At 23.5% G+C, this 20,620-nt stretch overlaps 3 protein-coding genes across 3 annotated transcripts; 2 read left to right on the top strand and 1 right to left on the bottom strand.

Annotated features, from left to right (window-relative positions):
• The first annotated feature begins 1,403 nt into the window (after positions 1-1,403).
• Positions 1,404-9,155, top strand: LOC122859435 (monocarboxylate transporter 13-like). The gene is made up of 5 exons (XM_044163034.1): positions 1,404-2,224; positions 4,419-4,690; positions 4,766-4,892; positions 4,972-5,151; positions 5,753-9,155. Exons 2-5 carry the CDS (start codon positions 4,480-4,482, stop codon positions 7,134-7,136), a joined length of 1,902 nt encoding a protein of 633 aa, XP_044018969.1. The 5' UTR covers positions 1,404-2,224; positions 4,419-4,479; the 3' UTR covers positions 7,137-9,155.
• Positions 9,156-13,296: 4,141 nt separating this feature from the next.
• LOC122859820 (insulin-like growth factor-binding protein complex acid labile subunit) lies at positions 13,297-16,204 on the top strand. The gene is made up of 2 exons (XM_044163508.1): positions 13,297-14,998; positions 16,185-16,204. Exons 1-2 carry the CDS (start codon positions 13,297-13,299, stop codon positions 16,202-16,204), a joined length of 1,722 nt encoding a protein of 573 aa, XP_044019443.1.
• Positions 16,205-17,516: 1,312 nt separating this feature from the next.
• LOC122859821 lies at positions 17,517-20,399 on the bottom strand. The gene is made up of 10 exons (XM_044163509.1): positions 20,345-20,399; positions 20,077-20,225; positions 19,828-19,992; positions 19,318-19,546; positions 19,017-19,179; positions 18,727-18,931; positions 18,346-18,580; positions 18,039-18,248; positions 17,729-17,960; positions 17,517-17,622 (listed from the first exon to the last, which is right to left on the bottom strand). The coding sequence occupies exons 1-10, from the start codon at positions 20,397-20,399 to the stop codon at positions 17,517-17,519; spliced, it is 1,749 nt and encodes a 582-aa protein (XP_044019444.1).
• Positions 20,400-20,620: the final 221 nt, after the last annotated feature.

Raw genomic sequence — 20,620 nt, forward strand, 5'->3', positions numbered from 1 at the left:
TTGTAATTGGTCCTATACGAGATGATTCGCACTGAAAATTTTCCAAAGAAATTATACGAAGAAAATCAGAAAAAATATTTTTACCTAAGGGTATATTATAAATTAATTTTGTTGAACATTAAATTATATTCTATAGTTATATTGACTGTTTTTAAATAGAACTATAGAAAGAATGTTAATTCCAAGGATGCAAAACCTTAAAAAATAAATATAGATATAAAAAAATATTATCTAAATACCTAGATAAATGTATATGGCTTTTTTTTCTCCGACTTGTCATCGCCAAAAAATTAATTTTTTAATTTGTATATGATAGGAACAGTAAATTACAAAAAAATATTTATTTTGTAAATAATGATAACTTAAATTATAAATGTGATTTTATATTATTTTGTTTTTAATTTCATTATTTATTTATTTATTTATTTATTTTCAAAAATTCAACAGTAAATAAACTAGTTACAGAATTTTTCTAAGCGACTAAACTATGTTAATCTATTTACATAATTAACTAATTAATTGATTATTTAGTGTTAGTTTGTTCACTTATCATAAATATATATTTAATGAAACTCTATAATTATATTCAGCATGACCATGCAGTATTGTTTTAAACATCTTTACTGTATTGGCAATGAGAATTCTTATTGTACAACATTATATAATTCTTTTTAATTAATTATTTATTTTTATATCTACTGAATATATAATGATAACTTTATGATTTGAAGAATTTGTTTGAATATTGAAATTTGTATTTTAATTATTTATTTACAATTTCAACAATAAAAAAAATTTAAAATTTTTTTAGGATTTAGAAAGTGACAAAGATGATTTTAATATATATCTATAAATACATTTTAAATGTATAAAAACTAATTGCAGATAATTTTCATTTAAATATTTTTTAAATATCTTCCAGCTAAGAAATCATCCACTCATCGTTTTTTTTATCACCAAAAAAATGTCAATTAAATTCAGCAGATAAATCAATATATATTAACGACAAAAAAAAAAGATATAAATTTTTTGTTTATTAAATCATTGTCTTTTATTTCTTAGAAAATCATGGAATTTATTATATAGTTATTTATATTGATACTAGGATGGTAAGCAAGAAGACAAAAAATAAAATAAAAATCTTAAAGTGAAGGACAAACATCGATGTTAAAGATGGGGGATACATATCGTCAGCCGGTTGTTACCCCCTCATCGTCTGTAATACCCTGAGCAATAATAGTCTTTCAACAGTTTGCTTGGTTAACTTGATGCACATATATATATGAACAAGTAGTTTTTTTATCTCTCAATGCGCCTATGTATAAATTGGCAAATGGTTATTAGATGATGGTGGTGGAAAAATGACTTTGTGGAAAAAAGGTAGTTTCTATAAGTAGTATAAAGTACACCGAGTTAAGTGATACAAGTTTAGATGGATACTGAATCTCCTACCTTGGAAAAATACTATATATTCATATACACTAGCTATACCTGTCTTTCCACATCTTTGATCAGTGGATTTTTTTTTATAAATTTTTTTTACAATCCTGATAGTTAAGCCTATTTTAATCTCAACTTTTTTACCATTATTTATTGTTAATGTATTTGGAATTATCAATAGAACATTTACCAAATATAACAGCATTAAAAATAAATTATATTTGAAAGAAAAATTGTTCAAATTAAAAAGAAAAAAAAAAAAAAAAATTATATTTATATCCTTATTGTATTTTTTTTTTAAATTGTCATGCATTTTAAAATTTACTTGGGTCTTTGAACTTGTTAAAAAAAAATTTTTTTTATTTTCATTCTTTCGTTACTTGGTAAATTGAAAAAAAAAAAAAAAAAATTTTTTTTTGAGACAAGATGAACGAAGACAACGGTCAACCCTCGTCATTCATCAAGATTTGTATATCATAAGGCAAGACAGATTGCCAGCAAGTTGTTAAACGTATAGAATATGTAAAAAAAAAAAAAAACAAAAGTTGAAATAAAATAAAATAAGGTAGAGGTGAAGGAAAAAGAGGTGGATAACGCCAGAAGAAGACACCAGAACGAAAAGTCGAGGACAAGAGGGAACGTTGCAATTCTGACCCCTCGGGAGTCGTCGTTGATCAGTCCTGGTGAACACAAGTGTGCCTCTGAGATCCAAAGAATCATCTTTGGACTCTCTGGAAATCTCAACGACAGTCTTCGACATCTTGACATTATACATACTCATCAGGTTAGTAGTTATCATCAAATTAAATCTCATAATTATATAATAATCCATTAACTATTATATAAAAATAAAAAAAACTTTTCAATAGTATTTTAAATTTATATATTACATCATATTTTTATTAAAATTTAATAAATAAAAAAAAAGATTATTTTTATTTTTCGTGAAAATGGACATAGACCAAGGACATGTCTATTTAATTGCGAAAGTAATAGAACATTCGATGGCATACATTTATGCAAAAGTAATATTCAATAAAGAACACTTTCCTCATATTCACAACATATATATTTTATTTTTTCTAAAATCTATTTTAGTCTTCAATTTTAAATATTTAACACTTCAAATCATCACCTTGTGACGCTGTTTTATAACAAAGTTTCGAATTATTATTATTATCATCAGCACAATGACAATTTTGTTAACAAACATTGACAGTAAAAATATTCATTGACAGTATTTTTTTTTAAATTGTTTTACTTTCATGTTTGACATAATATTCTTAAACCAAAATTTTTTTTAATTGATGATAATAGTAATGCTTGTATAAGGAAAAAATTGACATGATGCATGACAGCATTGATTAAAATTCTATCCAATAAAATAAAAAAATAATAAATTAAGGATAATTATAAACTTGTATTTTAATTTTTTTAAATATACTTCAATTTTCATTTCAACCACTTCACTTTTCAGTACATAATTTTATTTTTTCTTTTTTTTTTATTCAATTTATTCATGTAGTATTTATAAATTATTCATTCACAAGATTAATCAGGAAACTTGTGTACATAATAATAACTTTTATTGTTAGTTATTATATTTTTAATTTTTCATCACAATTTTATTTATTCAACGTTAAAATCTACGTTATGCATTTGAATGATAAATATGATCCGGAAGTTGACATTGTTTTTTTCACGTCTATTATTATAAATTTACACATAATAATTCATAACTACAATAATATTTGTTTTATCTGTATTTTTCTTTTCTCAATGTTTTAATTATTATTTTTACATAATTTTTTAAAAATGGTTGAAAAATTTTTATAGTATAGATAAATTAATAATGCGGGTTCGTTAAAATAAATTGAAAAAATTTTAGATTAGTAAATTTTTTGTTTTCGACATAGAAAACTTCCATTTATTAGTAAAACTATAAAAAAAAGTAAAAATAAATTTTAACGACCATGCCTATATTTTTGTGCATATCATATTTATTTTTTACTATCATTTAAAAGTGGGACATGTTTTTTTGGCGACCTTTCATTTCCTGGATATCGCAAACACGCAAGAATCTAGGAGATTATTTGAATCTATATACATATGTGAATAACCGTTACATACGAAGAGAAAAAAAGATCACAAAAATAAAAAAAAATAGTGCTATTGCATTAGTCGCGTGTCAATTATGACTGAATGAGAATAAAAATATGACTAGTATCAATGTTCAACTCGTTGTTGTCACGTCTCAGCAATTTTTAATTTTTTTTTCTATTATTTTAATATTTTATATTTTTTTTAAACTTAAATTTCATTATTGAATATTATTTATGATAAAAATAAAATATAAAATAATAAAAAAGTATAAAATACCTTTGATATTTTTGATTCGATGTATACAGTATAAAATTACTTTTATATATATTTTTTTATTTTTTATTTTCAATGATATATACGTAATAATGATAACAAGATAACATGGACACAAACTTATAGAACATACTAGTATTGTTAAGTTTGAAAACATAGAGTTAGTATTACGTTGACGCGTATTGACTTGACGTGTTGAAAAAATAATAAAAATATAAACAGCAATATTTTATATCAATAATATATTCCATCAAAATTTAATTGAGCGCATAAATGGATTTTTCCATTTAATATTTTGATCAGTATGTTGACATCAATGATAATTCTTCACTTAATAATATTGACGATTGACAATTGAATCGATTTTTTATTAATTGTTTTGAATCAATTTATTTTATTAATATTTTTCAATTTTTATAGACAGTATAGGGTCAATTTAATTAGCACAATTTTTTTTTAAACTTTGACTTGATAAAAATTTAAATTAAAATTTATAACATATACATTTATGTATATAAATTTGTAAGCAATGTTGTTTTATATTATTTTAAATAATTATATCATATTTTTAAAAAAATAAATTTAATGATTTATTCAAACAGGTGAAACTAAAAAAAGATAACAAGAAGAGCCAGTAATAAGGAAGTGGAAGAAATAAAAAGAATGGCAAAAATGGGAAAAACAAAACTTGTCCCACCTGATGGTGGCTGGGGTTGGGTAGTGCTGATGTCTGCATTGACTGTTAATTTTCTTATTCCTGGTACAGTAAAATCATTTGGCGTACTTTTTGTTGAATTTCTTCAAGTATTTAAATCATCACCAACAGCTGCTTCATGGATTCCAGCACTTTGTTATTTTCTCTACAGTTCACTTGGTAAAATTTTTATATTCATTATATAGATTTCATAATTATAATAATTTTAATTATTGTATTTTATATTCAATTTAGGACCATTATCGAGCGTTCTTTCTTTAAAATACTCTTATAAAACTGTGACAATGATTGGTGGTGCATTTGCTGCAAGTGGAATGATGCTCAGTTATTTTGCAACATCTGTTACTTATCTTTACATCAGGTTAGTAATATTTAAAAATTTATAAAATAACTATTTATTTATTGTATTAAGAATAAAATAAAATTTTTTTTATAATTAGTTATGGAGTTATGGTTGGAATTGGAGCTGGACTTACATTTCCACCAACAGTTTACATTGTCACATCATATTTTGTAAGGCTACGTGGTTTTGCAACTGGACTATGTATATCAGGAAGTGCAATTGGAACCATTGTTCTTCCGCTGTTTTTGCAGTATCTACTTAATCATGTTGGACATAGGTAAAGTCACTCTTCCATGCACCTATTCATTATTTTATTAAAATTAAAATTTTAAGTAATATTTTTTTTCTTTTTATCATCATACTTAAGTTTTTTATTTTTTTCATTTATTTATTCAAAACTTGTGCAATTAACTCTTTTGAAAAAAAAAAAAAAAAAAAAGGAAAATTGCATTGTGTGTGTATGTTTTTTCGTTCAACACTTGTTTATAATATTTTTTTTATTTATTACTTGTTTTCACGCAATCAGTATTAATGACGATGTGTTATGTATGTTAAATAAAATATTAGATAAATTTAAATGAACATTCGAGATGTATATTTGACTGTGTTGTCAATCGGGTAGAGACACGCGAGAGCAGGCATTGTGGCGTGACTGTACCTCACCAGGATGCAACTTCTTACATAAATTTACAAGCGTGCATTGACAATTGAATCTTTAACATTGAAAACTGATAACATTAATAATAAAAATAATAATAACAATTCGAAAAAAAAAAAACTTATATTTGAAAAAGAATTGAAAAGAAAAATAAATAATAACAATTATGTAAGATGTTGTTGTGTTTGTCAACTTGATAATATTTTATATTTTTTTTCAGAGGAGCAGTATTAATTATGGGTGCAATATTATTGAATACTATTATTGTTGCTCTTCTTTATCATCCAGTTGAACAACACATGAAAGAAGTACCAGATGAAGGAATTGACAATGAAGCAATGACAATGGAAGAAGAATCAATTACTGAAGATAAATCAACACAATCAATAACTGATCTAAATGCACCAGTTATATCAAAAACAGATACAACAAATACATCAACAAATCATCTCGCTGATCTATCAAAAGTTTTAGAAAAAACTCTAACAATGCCAGACATTGATGAAATAGAAATAACAAAAACTGATCAAGATGAAAATAATCCAGATGACTCACAAAAAAATAATGAAAATTTAGATAATAATAAAAATAATGAAATTGAAGATAAATTACCAACTGAGGAAGAAAATTCAGTAGTAATTAATGGTGAAATTGAAAATACAAAAAGTATTAATTCAGCAATTGGTATATCAACACCATCATTGAGTAGAAATAATTCAATTCGTAAAAGTAACAAAAGTGGATTTCATTTAACTCGTCAACACAGTATTGTTTCAGAAATGGGACCAATTGCCTTAACACCAAAAATGAATGTTCCAAGTATGTTTAGAAGATTATTTAAAACTCAAAATAACAGTAAAAAACGTAATTCTAATACAAAAAATGTGACAATAACAACTGATGATATTGAAAAAACAAAAAAACAAGAAAATAAAAAAATATCTGTTGCATCATCGTCATCATCATCACCATCATCTGATAGTAGTAATGCAAATTTTTTTGATTTAAGTGTTTTAAAAGATCCAATTTATCTTGTAATATTAATATCAAATTCAACATCAGCAATTAGTAATACAAATTTTATGATATTATTACCATCTTATGCAATATCAGAAGGTTTTGATAAAAATATGGCTGCATTATTATTATCAATTGTATCAGCATTGGATCTTGTTGGTAGAATTGGTGGTGCATCATTATCTGATATTGATTTTATTCCAAAATATTATTATTTTGTTTGTGGTCTTGGTATGAGTGGTGTTGCTTTGGCACTTTTACCAATGGCAACAACTTACACAATGTTATCATTTTTTTGTGCATTATTTGGTTTATCATCTGGTATGTATATTGGTATTACAACTGTTATATTAGCTGATATGTTGGGAACTGAAAAATTAAGTTCTTCATATGGTATATCATTATTTGTTAATGGTGTATTACAATTAATTGGACCACCTATATGTGGTGTTATATTTGAAAAAGTTGGTACTTATAAACCAATTTTTCTTGCATTTGGAATTATTCTTATTCTTGGTACTGCTCTCTGGGCTTTAGTTCCCATTTTTCAAAGAAGAAAAAACAAATTAATGCTTGATGTTGTTTGACATTTTTATTATTTAGTACTTATTTTTAATCATTCATGCATTGATTTTTTTTATTTTTTTTTACCTTTTAATTTCATATATACATTATTCCATCAATATTTTTTTCATTATTTTTATTTCTCTGGTGAAAATATTTCTGTGAATTTTTATAGATTATTATTTGTATTTTTCCATATCATTTCGCAATTGGTATGTTTAAAGAAAATCCAGAGAAATATTTTCATTAATACTTCATTTAAAAATGAGATTATTTTTACTAATCAAGTGTTAGTTTTTTAGTTCTAAAATACTTAATTATATTTTAAAATTTTGATTGGAATGATTACTTAAAAATACAGAATAATGAAGGAGTAATATGAAGTTCTAATTATTGTATAGAAAAATTGGTCTTTTTCCGGAGAAAAATCTAAAATAATATCTGATTTTTTTTCGGTAAAAATTCCGAAAAATATTTTCACTAGAGTGAGATTCTAAAAAATGTAAGTTTCGATTCCTTGCAAATTTTTCATTGTTTATTATAACATTATCTTTTTTTTTCTGTAAAATGACTTATTTTCATATTCATGTAGGTATATTAAATTTTTTTCTTTCTTGTATTTATCTCTAGTCATATTTTTTAAGATTTGTACAAATGAAATCGAGTTGATTATACTTTTACTTAGTGAAATTGAAATAAAAATTGCGAATAAAAAGGACAATTTGATTTCAGTATGGTAATTTTTGTTTCTACTTATTTCTGCATTGCATTACAAGTCTAAAAAAATTAATCCACAAAACTCAAACCCGTAATTATTGTTGAAATTCAATATATTATAAATTTTCCCACTTGAACTAAAAACATGAAAACTGTAATAGTAATAATTTAATAAGCTATGAAATAATAATATGTATTTTTATTTGTGCAAATATGATAATTTTTTTTTTTCATAAAACTATTATTAGATTATACATGTAGAAGTATAAGATAAATAATAATTTCTGACTCATTTATTTTAAATAAAAGATATAAATAGTTTAAGTTTTGATAATAACAATTGTAATTTTTAATTTATAATTTGGATATTAAATATTACTTTAACCCTAATTATATAAATGTGCGTGTATATATATATATATGTATCAGAATTCATCTTCAATTGGTTGTATGATGAGTCATCATTGATGACTGACGAGTAATTTTTATCAAATTAATTGTCATAACAGAATAATTGTGCTTAATCAACCATTTTTTTGTCGGAGATGGTTACAACCATTTAATCAGCTTATAATTATACAAATCGCATGAAACTATAGCAAACATACGAATACGATTAATTGAATATATATTCAAAAACAATTATGTAGGAATAATAAATTTATTTTTACAGTTTACATTATTTTTTTTTTATTTTTTTATTTTAAAACATTTTTGAAAGATTACTTGCCATAGTAATCAATATCAATTGAAACATTATTAATAAACAATTTAAATATTAATTAAACAATATATTTTATTGATATCCTGATAATTGAATTGTCTCATTTTATCTGATGGTTATTTTTCTTATTTACTGCCCTTTTTCTGCAGAATATTTATAATACATATATAATATTTAAAGTATAATATATAATAATAAAGAGACCTATATACCTTTTCCAATTATGTATAATGATTTTATACAATATTACCTTTTTGCTTATTAGTTATTATATCATTGATATTTATTTGAACATTGATAATTAACCATTAAAACCAAAAACATGTACTTGCACATTTCCAACATGGATCGCAACCGGTGATATAGTGACATTCAGTTGCGTTTGAGCCATCGTACTTTCTCGACCAGCACCACATCTTAAGAACTGCACATCCTGCCCAACATTTCCCTTCGTCACATCCATATTCATTAGAGTAACATGAAATTGAGGCGGGACGTGTCTGATACCACTTTCCTCTTTTGACACGTTCATTTGAAGTTTCATTATAATTTTGTGGTAATGAATTTACACAAAAAAGTGTACTCAAATTCAAAACTATTATTATGACCAATATTAATATGTTCTTCACCTGAAATTAATTATTTTTAAAAAATTTGAAATGATTAAATACTTTTAAATAAATAAAATAAATAAATTGTATTATATTATATTATTTTATTTTATATGCGGATTATATATTCTTACTTTATTTACGTTGAATATTTTTTTATTTTTTACAAGTTGATTCTGAAAATTGATTATATATATAGTGAAAATAAGAATTTTTCAATGCATTATATATACTCGAAGAATAATAGCAATTATGAACATTGAACAATTAAATTTTAACAATTACGAATAAAAATGAAGTGCATTGTAATTATGATAAAAAAAATAATGAAAATAATTATTGTAAATTAGCTGATAAACTTTTTAAAAATTTTACCTATATTATTTTATTATTAATATGTATGGGGGGATTTATATAAAATCAGAAAGCAATGATTATGATTTAGATCGATCTTGCGAATCGTTTTTGATTATTCATTACATATATTTCTAAAATTTTTTCATGTGATGGTTTATCAATAAAACGACCGTAATATATTATTTTCAAATGATGTTTTTAAAATTTTTAACTCTTTAATTTTTGACTAAAAATTGTGATATTTCGAAGGAAAATACAGTAGTTATTTATTAAAACAAACCAGAAACAAAATTAATTAATAAATATAAATTTGAATTTTTAATCCTTTTAATCAGCTTATAGGTATACAAATAGTATTCAATTATAACAGACATATTATACAAATACAATTAATTGAACATATTCAACAACAATTATGTAGGAATAATAACTTTATTTTTACAGTTTACATTATTTTTTTTAATTTTAATATAATATTTTTGAAAGATTACTTGCCATATAGTAATCAGTATTAATTGAAAGATAATTAATAAACAATTTAAATATTAATTAAACAATATATTTTATTGATATCCTGATAATTGAATTGTCTCATTTTATCTGATGGTTATTTTTCTTATTTACTACCCTTTTTCTGCAGAATATTTATAATATATAATATTTAAAGTATAATAATAATAAAGAGACCTTCACTTTTTCCAATTATGTATTACGATTTTCTACAAAATTATACCTTTTTTGCTTATTAGTTATTATACCATTGATATTTATTTGAACATTGATAATTAACCATTAAAACCAAAAACATGTACCTAAACAATTTGTACATTGATCGCAATCATATTTGTCGTGACATTGGGCTGTGATTGAGCCGTCGAGCCTGTTTTTCGTCCAGCACCACATGTCAAGAATTGCACATTCTGTCCAACATTGCCCTCTCTTACATCCATATTTATTATCGGGACATTTATCCATATAGTCAAGTGGAGGATGCCACCTTCTTTTGACACGTTCATTTAAAGTTTCATTATAATTTTGTGGTAATGAATTTACACAAAAAAGTGTACTCAAACTCAAAACTATTATTATGACCAATATTAATATGTTCTTCATCTGAAATTAATTATTTGTAAAAAATTTGAAATGATTAAAAACTTTTGAATAAATAAAATAAATAAATTGTATTATATTATATTATTTTATTTTATATGCGGATTATATTCTTACTTTATTTACGTTGAATATTTTTTTATTTTTCACAAGTTGATTCTGAAAATTGATTATATATATAGTAAAAATAAGAATTTTTCAATTCATTATATATACTCGAAGAACAATAGCAATTATGAACATTAAACAATTAAATTTTAACAATTACGAATAAAAATAAATTGCATTGTAATTATGATAAAAAAAATAATGAAAATAATTATTGTAAATTAGCTGATAAACTTTTAAAAAATTTTACCCATTATTATTAATATATATGAGGCATTTTATATAAAATCAGAAAGCAATTATTATTAAGGTCGATCGTTTTTGATTAATCGTTACATATATATATATATATTTTTTAGATTTTTTCATCTTTCATGTGATGGTTTATCAATAAAACAACCGGAATTATCTTTAAATGATGTTTTTAAAATTTTCAACTCTTCAATATCTGACCAAAATAACCCAAGTGGAAAAAATATATTTATTAAAAATATAAAATAAATTTATTTTATATTTAGAAAAAATATAAATTAAGTTTAAAATATATACAGTTTTGGACATATTCTAGATTTAATTTATATTTGTTTTAAATGTTTTCTAAATTTTTTTTTAAATCTAATTTTAGTATGTCCAAAACTGTATATCTTTTAAATTTAATTTAATTTTTAATTCAATTTAATATTTCCATTAAATATAATTTTTCCACTTGGGAAAGAATAATTTCCTAAATTTAATAATAACAATTAAAATTTAAAAATTTTCTCAAATTACTTTTTTTGATGAAAATATTCATCAGGAATTTATTTGAACATTATTTTGGTTTTTCTGTAATTAGTTGGCTTCATTAAAATTTAAAAATATATTTAAGTACTTTATAACTTAAAAAAAAAAAAAAAAAATGCCTCGAATAGTGAAAATAATACCTAAATAATCAACTGAAATAATAATCATGGCTTTCTGATTTTATTATTAAAATGCCCCTGCATATATATCCATAATAGTTATAATAACAGTTCAAATTTAAAATAAAAAAAAAAAATTTCTATAAAAAAATATGTCTCATTTTATTTGTGTCGATGCAATAGAAAAATTTTATCAGCTAATTAACAATAATTATTTTCATCAACAGTTTTTCAATTCGTTATATACTCGAAGAACATTAGAAATTATGAAAAATTCAATTCTGCAAATTACGAATAAAAATAAAGTGCATTGTAATTATGATAAAAAAAAATAATAAAAAAAATTATTGTAAATTAGCTGATAAACTTTTTAAAAATTTTACCTATTATTATTTTATTATTAATAAATATATATGAGGCATTTTATATAAAATTAGAAACCATCAATGATTATTAATTAAGTTGATCTTGCGAATCGTTTATTCGGATTATTCATTATATATTTCTAAAATTTTTTTTATGTGATTATTAAGTTCAGTTCACAAGTCATTTTTAATTGTTATTATTAATAACAATTAAACTTAAAAAAAAATTCTCGAATTATTTTTCTAGATGAAAATATTTATCGGGAATTTATTTGGATATTATTTTGGTTATTTTGTATTTTAATTGGCTTAATTAAAATTTAAAATCATATTAAAAAGAAAAATAATTTTTAAAGAACATTTATTCAAGTATAAAAAAGTGATATCCATATAAAAAACGTGGGAGACTGGATTTTACGAACGCATCCCTTACACCCACCTGCACACACCTGAAAAATTTGCGATGTTCGAAGAACGTTTAGTGTTGAAGTTGCAGGTAGTGTGGTCTGCGAATAACGTCTGCAGATAGCAGTATACCATGCTGCGTTATTTTAATCAAAAGTAAGCTTCCAAATTTATTTTAGAACTATTTTAATAATATTATTTCAAGTATTATAATAGTATTATAGTTTAATATATTAAACTACACTCATAAATTATAAAATTTAAGTTTAAAAAATATCAATTTCCGGTAACAAACAGACACAAGTTAAAGTTCCATGTATTTCAGATAATAAAAAAATTTTTTTTTTAGATAAAAATTAAACCACGTTGACACTGTATTTACTCGTTCAAGTATATGTTTAACAAAATGGCTTCTTTTAGCAATTAATATTTTATTAATATATTTTTTTAAATAAAATATAAATTATTTCATGACTTGATTTTATATAAATTAAATTTTCTATATAGAACTAAAAATAGAAATAAGAAATTAAATTTTGTATTTAATTACAAATTAAAATTATTTTGAGTTCATTATCAAAACTCGTGGTTACAACCACACACAAGTTAAAGTTTTATGTGTTTATAATAGTTAATAAAAAAAAATTATTTATAAAAAGTTTGTTATTGATTAAAAAATATTTATAAATAACCAATTAATTAAAAATGAATTTCTATTAGTTGCAGATAGTCTGTGAAAATAACACCTGCAAATAACTGTATACTGGGTTTTCTTATATTAAATTAAAAGTAAGTTGTTAAATTTATTTTATATAATTTTATTAAAATTGTTTCAAGTATTAAAATCTAATCACAAATTATAAAATGTTAATTATGTTCTAGTTATGGAAATTAAATTGGTAACTGATGGTTCAGGTGTTGCAAGTGTTTCAACCTCGAGAATTACATCATGGGATAAATATTTTTCCAATCCAGGAACACTTTATTACAATCTAAAAAATTGTCAACGGCTGTCTAATCCAAACTATAACGTTGAATATCATATAACTGCACCAAATAAATCAATTGGTCTTCCAAGAGATTTATTTGATGGTCTCAGGCTTAGAAAACTGTATATCAACAAAAGTAATATAACAGTACTAACAAAAGACATTTTTAAGAGTCTTAAAAATCTTTGTGAACTAGACTTAAATTCAAACAAATTAGAAAGTCTTGATTCAAGTATTTTCAATGGATTATCAAAACTTGAAAGGCTTGATATAAGTGCTAATAATTTGACAACATTGCCAAAAGAATTATTCAATGGTCTTGAAAATCTACGTGTACTAATGTTATATTCAAACAAACTAGAAAATTTAGAGCCAAGCATTTTCAATGATTTATTACAACTACAGAAACTCAACTTGCAACGTAACGAATTGACACATTTATCAAAAGACATATTCAATGGTCTTGAGGATCTTTGTTTTTTAGATTTGAGTTGGAACGAGCTGACCAATCTTGATTCATATATTTTTAATGATTTATTACAACTTAAAGAACTTAATGTCAGTTGTAACAATGTGACAACGTTACCAAAAGATTTATTCAATGGTCTTGGTAATCTTGTTTACATATTTTTAGATTCAAATCAACTGGACAAACTTGATTCAAGTACTTTTGATAATTTATTAAAACTTAGAATCCTTAGTATAAGCAATAACAAACTGACAACTTTACCAGCAAATACATTCAAGTCTAATCCAAATATTTTTGCTATAACATTAAGTTTTAATAAACTGACAAATCTTGAACCAGGTACTTTTAATGATTTATCAGAACTTCATACTTTATGTATACACAATAATAATTTGACAAGATTGATGAACAATATATTCAATGATCTTGTATATCTTCATGAATTAAATTTAGGATCAAACCAGATCCTAAATCTCGAGTCAGATATTTTTGATAATTTATTGCAACTGAAGAAACTTAACATAAGCAATAACAATTTGACAACTTTATCAAGTCATCTGTTCAATAATTTATCACATCTTGCTACACTTGATATAAGCAATAACAAACTAGCAACTTTATCAAAAGATTTATTTAATAGTCTTGAAAATCTTCGTGAACTAAACTTGAAATCAATCCAACTCGACAATCTGGAATCAGATTTTTTTGATAATTTATTACAACTGGAGAAACTTGACATAAGCAATAACAATTTGACAACTTTATCCAATAATCTATTCGATAATTTATCTCAACTTTCTAATCTTGATATTAGCAACAATGATCTAACAATTTTATCAGTAGATACATTCAATAAACTTAAAAATCTTAATGAACTAAATTTAAGTTCAAACAAACTAAATTATATTGAGTCAGGTACTTTTGATAATTTAATGGACCTTGAAAAACTTGATATAAGTAAAAACAATCTTATAACTTTAAAAGATTTATTTAGTTATTTATCACAACTTAGTGAACTTGATGTAAGCAATAACAATCTGACAATTTTATCTAAAGACACATTCAAGGGTCTTCAAGATCTTCGTAGTCTAAATTTAAAATCAAACCAACTAAATTATATTGAGCCAGGTATTTTAGATCATTTATTTCTAATTTACGATATCAATATGAGCAATAATAATTTGTCAACCTTGTCAAAAGAACTATTCAATACTAATTTATTTCATCTTTTTAAATTTGATGTTAGTAATAATAATCTCAGAATTTTATCAAAAGATACTTTCAATTCTCTTAGGAATCTTGATGAACTCAATTTAAGTTTAAACAAATTAAAGTATATTGAGCCAGGTAGCTTCAATGGTTTATTGAAACTAACAAAACTTGACATCAGCAATAACTATGTGAGATCTTTATCAAAAGCTACATTCAGAGGTCTTGAAAATTGTTGTGAAGTAGAGTTAAAGTCAGAACAACTAGGTAATATTTTTACAGATTGTTGTGAGAATTTATCCAATTACTTTTTGAGGAAATTTTCGTGCATTACAAAGGAACAATAATGTCTATATTTAATAAAGATTAGTTTGATTATCCAACGATATTCACAATCAAGTTCATCATCAATGTCTTTAAAAGATAACTAATGAATACATTTAAAAATTAATTAATTAAAAAAAAAAAAACGATTGTAAAGTTTTTATATTGATTGTTCTAATTATTGTTCATCAATCATCATCAGTAGAATCACCTTTGAAAGAATTTGTTATTGAATATAATGATGATAGTTTATTTTGACTTATATAATTTGATATAATTAACTTATATTAATTAAAAACATGGTCCGTTTGTTTTTCTATTCAAATATATATATATTGTTAAATTATATAACTAATTGAAATAAAATAATTTTAAAAAAATTACTTTACTTATAAAGTGTTAATAATGATTGTAATACAAAATCTTAACATGAAGATATATTGAAATGAATATAATTGTATATTTGTTAAATAAAAATTTATAAACTATTATAAATAAAATTTGTCTTTCATTATTTCTAATATTTTTTTTCTTCAATTTAACTTGTTTGATGAACCACTTGTATAATCTGGTGTAGATCATTGACAAAGGCGAACTATATTCTAAATAAAATTAAAAAAAAAAAAACATGAGTTCTATGGTGAACATTCAGATACATTTATTTTATATCAACATTCATATTTTACTGGATCAGCCAACAAAAAGTCTCTCCTGGAGTTCCCAGTGTCATCAAAACAGTCATAGTATGTTGTCGTTTATTAATTTTATTCTTTTTGTACAGCTGAAAAAATCCACGAATGATGCGGGGAATCGAAATAAAAAAGTCTCTTTCTAATAACGAGAATTTTTCCATGATATTGATTTGCCAAAATCTTTTTTTTTATTATTCTGTAATATTTTTCACTATTTTATTGTCACGTTTTTTTGTATTTTTCATTGGCTAAAAAAAAAAAAAGAAAAAACGAAGAAATCATTTTTATTATTGTTATTTTTGTTACCTTGATTTATGTGTCGTCATATTTTCTCCATCATGAATTATGATTCTAAAGAACCAATCATCGTTAAGAATAATTATTAATGAACACGTGGAAAATGAAAAACTAAGAACACATCACATAGACACACACCTGAAGTATACTAATCAACACTTATCAAGAAGACTAGAGACCTCTAGTCTTCATGATACTAATCAATACTAATAGTTGGTTACCGTGGTTGACCATTGACCATCGAGCACTATCGTCACTGCACATTGAGCTTTGATGAACATTAAGTAAAAATCACAATCAAGTTCACCATCAATATCTTATTACCATATATAATAAGTAATAAATAGATAGAATAATTAATTAATATGAAAAAAAAAAAAATTGCTCATAAAACTGTCGTGGTAATGATGATTGTCATAATTGTTGTTCATCATCAATGAGATCACCTTTAGAAGCTTTTGTTATTGAGAATAGTAATGATAATAATTTATTTTTAACGAATCTTGATGTTGACAATAATAAATCATCAATATCAAGTAATTATTGCAACATTGTCTATATTTGTTTTTCTATTTAAACATAATTAGATTGAGCTAGAAGCTTGTTGAATATTGTTAAGAAATTTCTTTTAATTAAACTTTAAAAATTTATAAAAAAAACTTTTTAATAATGTCAACTTACTTTAATTTTTTATTTCATTTTCTTTTCAATTAAAAAATTAAGATTATGATTTGATTGACAAAATAAAATATGTAAAAACAGTTAAGAATACCTATTGTTATGACTTTGTTATATTAGTGCCTAATGGCAAATTTTCTTCATTTCTTTTAGTTCATTCGACAAAAAAAAAAAAAGCATTAATGCTATATTGTTGGACTAAAGTATTTTGTATTTGTTTTATATTTAAAAATAAAAAAAAAAGGTAGTCTTGCAAGAGAATTTACATGTAACGTAAAATTTTTATTTCATTCATCAAAATTGATAAGTTAAATTTTTGTATAATTATAAAACTGAATACAAGATAATTTTATTTTATTTTTAAACTGCCTCTGGCCTAAATAATTTGTTTTCTTTGATTTTTAATTTCATTGTTAAATTGTATATATAAAAAAAGAGTTCACTCGTTATAATGAGCTTCTAAGTTGATTTCTAGTAGAACTTGCAGGCTTCGTTGTTTTGTTCAAGTCCCCATGGAAATATTCTTTGAAACGTCTTCCTTGCTGTTCTCTTCTAGAATGAATAATACAATAATTTGTTAAAAAACTAGTTTTATTAATAAATGATTAATAAATATTTTTTTCATTGAATTTAAAAACTAATTATCAAATTTACTTACTCTGCATTGAGAAGCTTGGTTTTACTTTTAGAAATAAGATCCCAGCGAACAAATAATATAACAATAATAATGATCAAAACAACAATTGATCCATAAAGTATATACCACCACAACATTGAATAAATTTTAACATCCTGTACATCAAATAATGCAACGAAAATATCCCAAGCACCGTTAGAAGATTTCAATGACATAGTGCAAGTCCAATTTCCTTTGTCATATTCTTGTGGATCTGTTAAAATCAAGTAAATAAAAAAAATAAAATAATGTTTACAACAAGATTATAAATAATAAATTGAGCATTACTTACAGTTAATTATAAGTTTACAAATATTATTGTTATTTGTCATAGTATAATAATGATCATTACTTAAATAATTGTTATCAACTGGATGTGTCCATGCACAATTTGTAATATTTTTCATTTTATTTTCATCAGTTGGAAGTGGACGTGCTTCTAGTATTGTTTGATTTATTCCAGTGACATCTTCGTATCGTAAATCAGCTAGTGCAAAATCCTCTGTTTTGATAAGAAAACAAAAAAAAAAAGATTAATTTTATGAAATCATAACCAGAGATTTATCAATAAGTGAAAACTAAAAAGCAAAAAAAATTACCTGTAACTCGAACAATGAATGTTTTTTCATATGTCATCCTTCCTTCGTCTCGACTGACAGTACATGTCCAATTACCATTTAATTTTTTGTTGGCATTTGTAAATTTTTTTGAACAGATTTTATCCTCTTCTTTAACATTAGGTGTAGGTGAATTATCAAAAGTTTCAGATGTACGTTCACCGTTTGGATGTTCTATATCACAATTTTTCCATTCGTGATTTTGTGTACAATTCAACTGTTAAATAAAAATTCATCTGTTAAATATTTTTTTACATAATTGAATACTTTGAAACTGTATACTGACTATTATATATTTAATTAATAATTAATATTAATATTTAATCAAAAATATTTAATTAATAATATAATTTGAATACTTACATCAAAATCTGATCCAATTTTTTGAAAAACATTCACTATTAATTTTTTGTATCGATCACCAATAATTTTTGTGCCATTTGCAATCTGATTTTCATCACGAAGTGAGCATTTCCATTGTCCCTCTTCATGCATTGTTTGATTGTAAATTGTTAATACACATTTTGGATGGCCACTTGCTCTTGTGTTGATCACTTCATAATCGAACCTAATTTAATTGAACAATAAATATTTAATAAATAAATTAATTTTATTTAACATTTATCAATAAAAAATTCATGATCATTAATTACGTTTTACTATTATTATCGATTCCTTCATTTATTATTATACCAGATGGTCCGTGGAATGAACATTGACCAATACTGGCGAAGTCAACACTGCATTCAAATTTAGACCATGTTCCATTAGTAGAATTTTTACTTGTAGTTACAACCATTCTAGGCTCAATTTTTTCTAGAAAAAAACAACTAATTTAATAAATACATAATACAATAAATTATTAAATTAACAATGTAATTTCTAAAATAAAACGAAAATTTCACATTAAATTTATGCAAATCTATAAATAAAAATAATTATTTTTATTGTTACCTTTGAAAGTAACGTCGTATATTTTACTAATATAATTATGATTTGTACTATTGAAATATTGTACAACCCATTCACCAGAATATTTTTCTTTCTCATCAATGACGTATTCTGAATTTCGAATATTTTTTATCTTCAAATTGTTATCATTCTTTTCATTTGGCCTTACGATGTTACAATACTCTCTGTCAAATGCATCAAGTGGGATCACTGAATGTGTTTCTTTGTAAAACTGCAAATAAATAAATATAAAAAAATTATTATAAATATATTAATATTAAACTAAAAAATTTAATTAATTTATATTTTAGCAAAACAAAAAAAAAAATTAATTTTAAATTATCATTGTTATCAGATAATTTGAGTACATATTTTCAAGTAAAAACAAAGTAGTTTGAAAACATTTTTTTTCTATATTCTAATTAAGATTAGGCATTGATATTTAATATTTTTACTTTAAAAAAAGAAACTATTATTATTGTTATTTAAATATTTAATTTATTTTGTTCTTACGTAAATTTCGGTTGTCTCTGAATGGGAAGTCAGTACTTGAAACTTGCCCTTATACTGATGTGATAATTTTGTTTCTGCAACTATTGTCCACGAAACAATTTGAATCTTATTAGCAAGACCACGAAAACTACATGCACCAACTCTTTGAAATAGATCATTTGTATCCTGAAATAATAATATTTTTATAATTGTTATTATCATAACTTATCATTTTTTTCATTAAATAATACTTGCTTTTTTTGTACTTACTTTTTCAATTTTGCACGTTGTGTCATTTCGGTATTCAACATTCAATGAAACAGTCACATATTCACGTGGGTCACAATATATTGTCTCGCTTGGTATAACTGGTAGAAGTGTTGTACCTTCTCTTTCACCATTAATCACAACACCCTCACCTAGAATAATAAAATATTCGTTTAATTATTTACATATTTTTTAATTTTATTTTTTTGAAAAAAATTTCGATGCACAATATTTATATATATTTATTATTAATTAAAACATTATTTATTACCAAATACAATCCAAGTACAACACAATAATAGTATTATAAAAATACTACAAGACATGATGTAATTTTATTTAAATCAAACAATTATTTTTTTGATTCCCAGAGAAATAGTTTAATAGGTCCGATACCTTTGCTGTACAAGACTACAATAAATGAAAAAACGATGCTTCCACGTACACCTCGACTTTGAATCTTATCAGCAGTAAACTTTTTTTTGATTTTACGAATGAGGTGACGTTGGAAATGCTGAGCGCGAGTTCGACTGATTCATAGCTTTGT

The sequence above is a fragment of the Aphidius gifuensis genome, linkage group LG6, assembly GCF_014905175.1.
Source record: "Aphidius gifuensis isolate YNYX2018 linkage group LG6, ASM1490517v1, whole genome shotgun sequence".
NCBI lineage: Eukaryota > Metazoa > Arthropoda > Insecta > Hymenoptera > Braconidae > Aphidius > Aphidius gifuensis.

Excerpts from the sequence above, each read along its gene's own strand:
- LOC122859435 (XM_044163034.1), top strand. The coding sequence starts at position 4,480 with ATGGCAAAAATGGGAAAAACAAAACTTGTCCCACCTGATGGTGGCTGG. Across the intron at positions 4,893-4,971 it reads GTTACTTATCTTTACATCAG|TTATGGAGTTATGGTTGGAA; the intron begins GTTAGTAATATT and ends TTTTATAATTAG. Across the intron at positions 5,152-5,752 it reads CTTAATCATGTTGGACATAG|AGGAGCAGTATTAATTATGG; the intron begins GTAAAGTCACTC and ends ATTTTTTTTCAG.
- LOC122859820 (XM_044163508.1), top strand. The coding sequence starts at position 13,297 with ATGGAAATTAAATTGGTAACTGATGGTTCAGGTGTTGCAAGTGTTTCA. Across the intron at positions 14,999-16,184 it reads ACTAAATTATATTGAGCCAG|CTGAAAAAATCCACGAATGA; the intron begins GTATTTTAGATC and ends CTTTTTGTACAG.
- LOC122859821 (XM_044163509.1), bottom strand. The coding sequence starts at position 20,399 with ATGTCTTGTAGTATTTTTATAATACTATTATTGTGTTGTACTTGGATT. Across the intron at positions 18,581-18,726 it reads AAATTGGATCAGATTTTGAT|TTGAATTGTACACAAAATCA; the intron begins GTAAGTATTCAA and ends TTTATTTAACAG. Across the intron at positions 17,961-18,038 it reads TTGTAAACTTATAATTAACT|ATCCACAAGAATATGACAAA; the intron begins GTAAGTAATGCT and ends TGATTTTAACAG.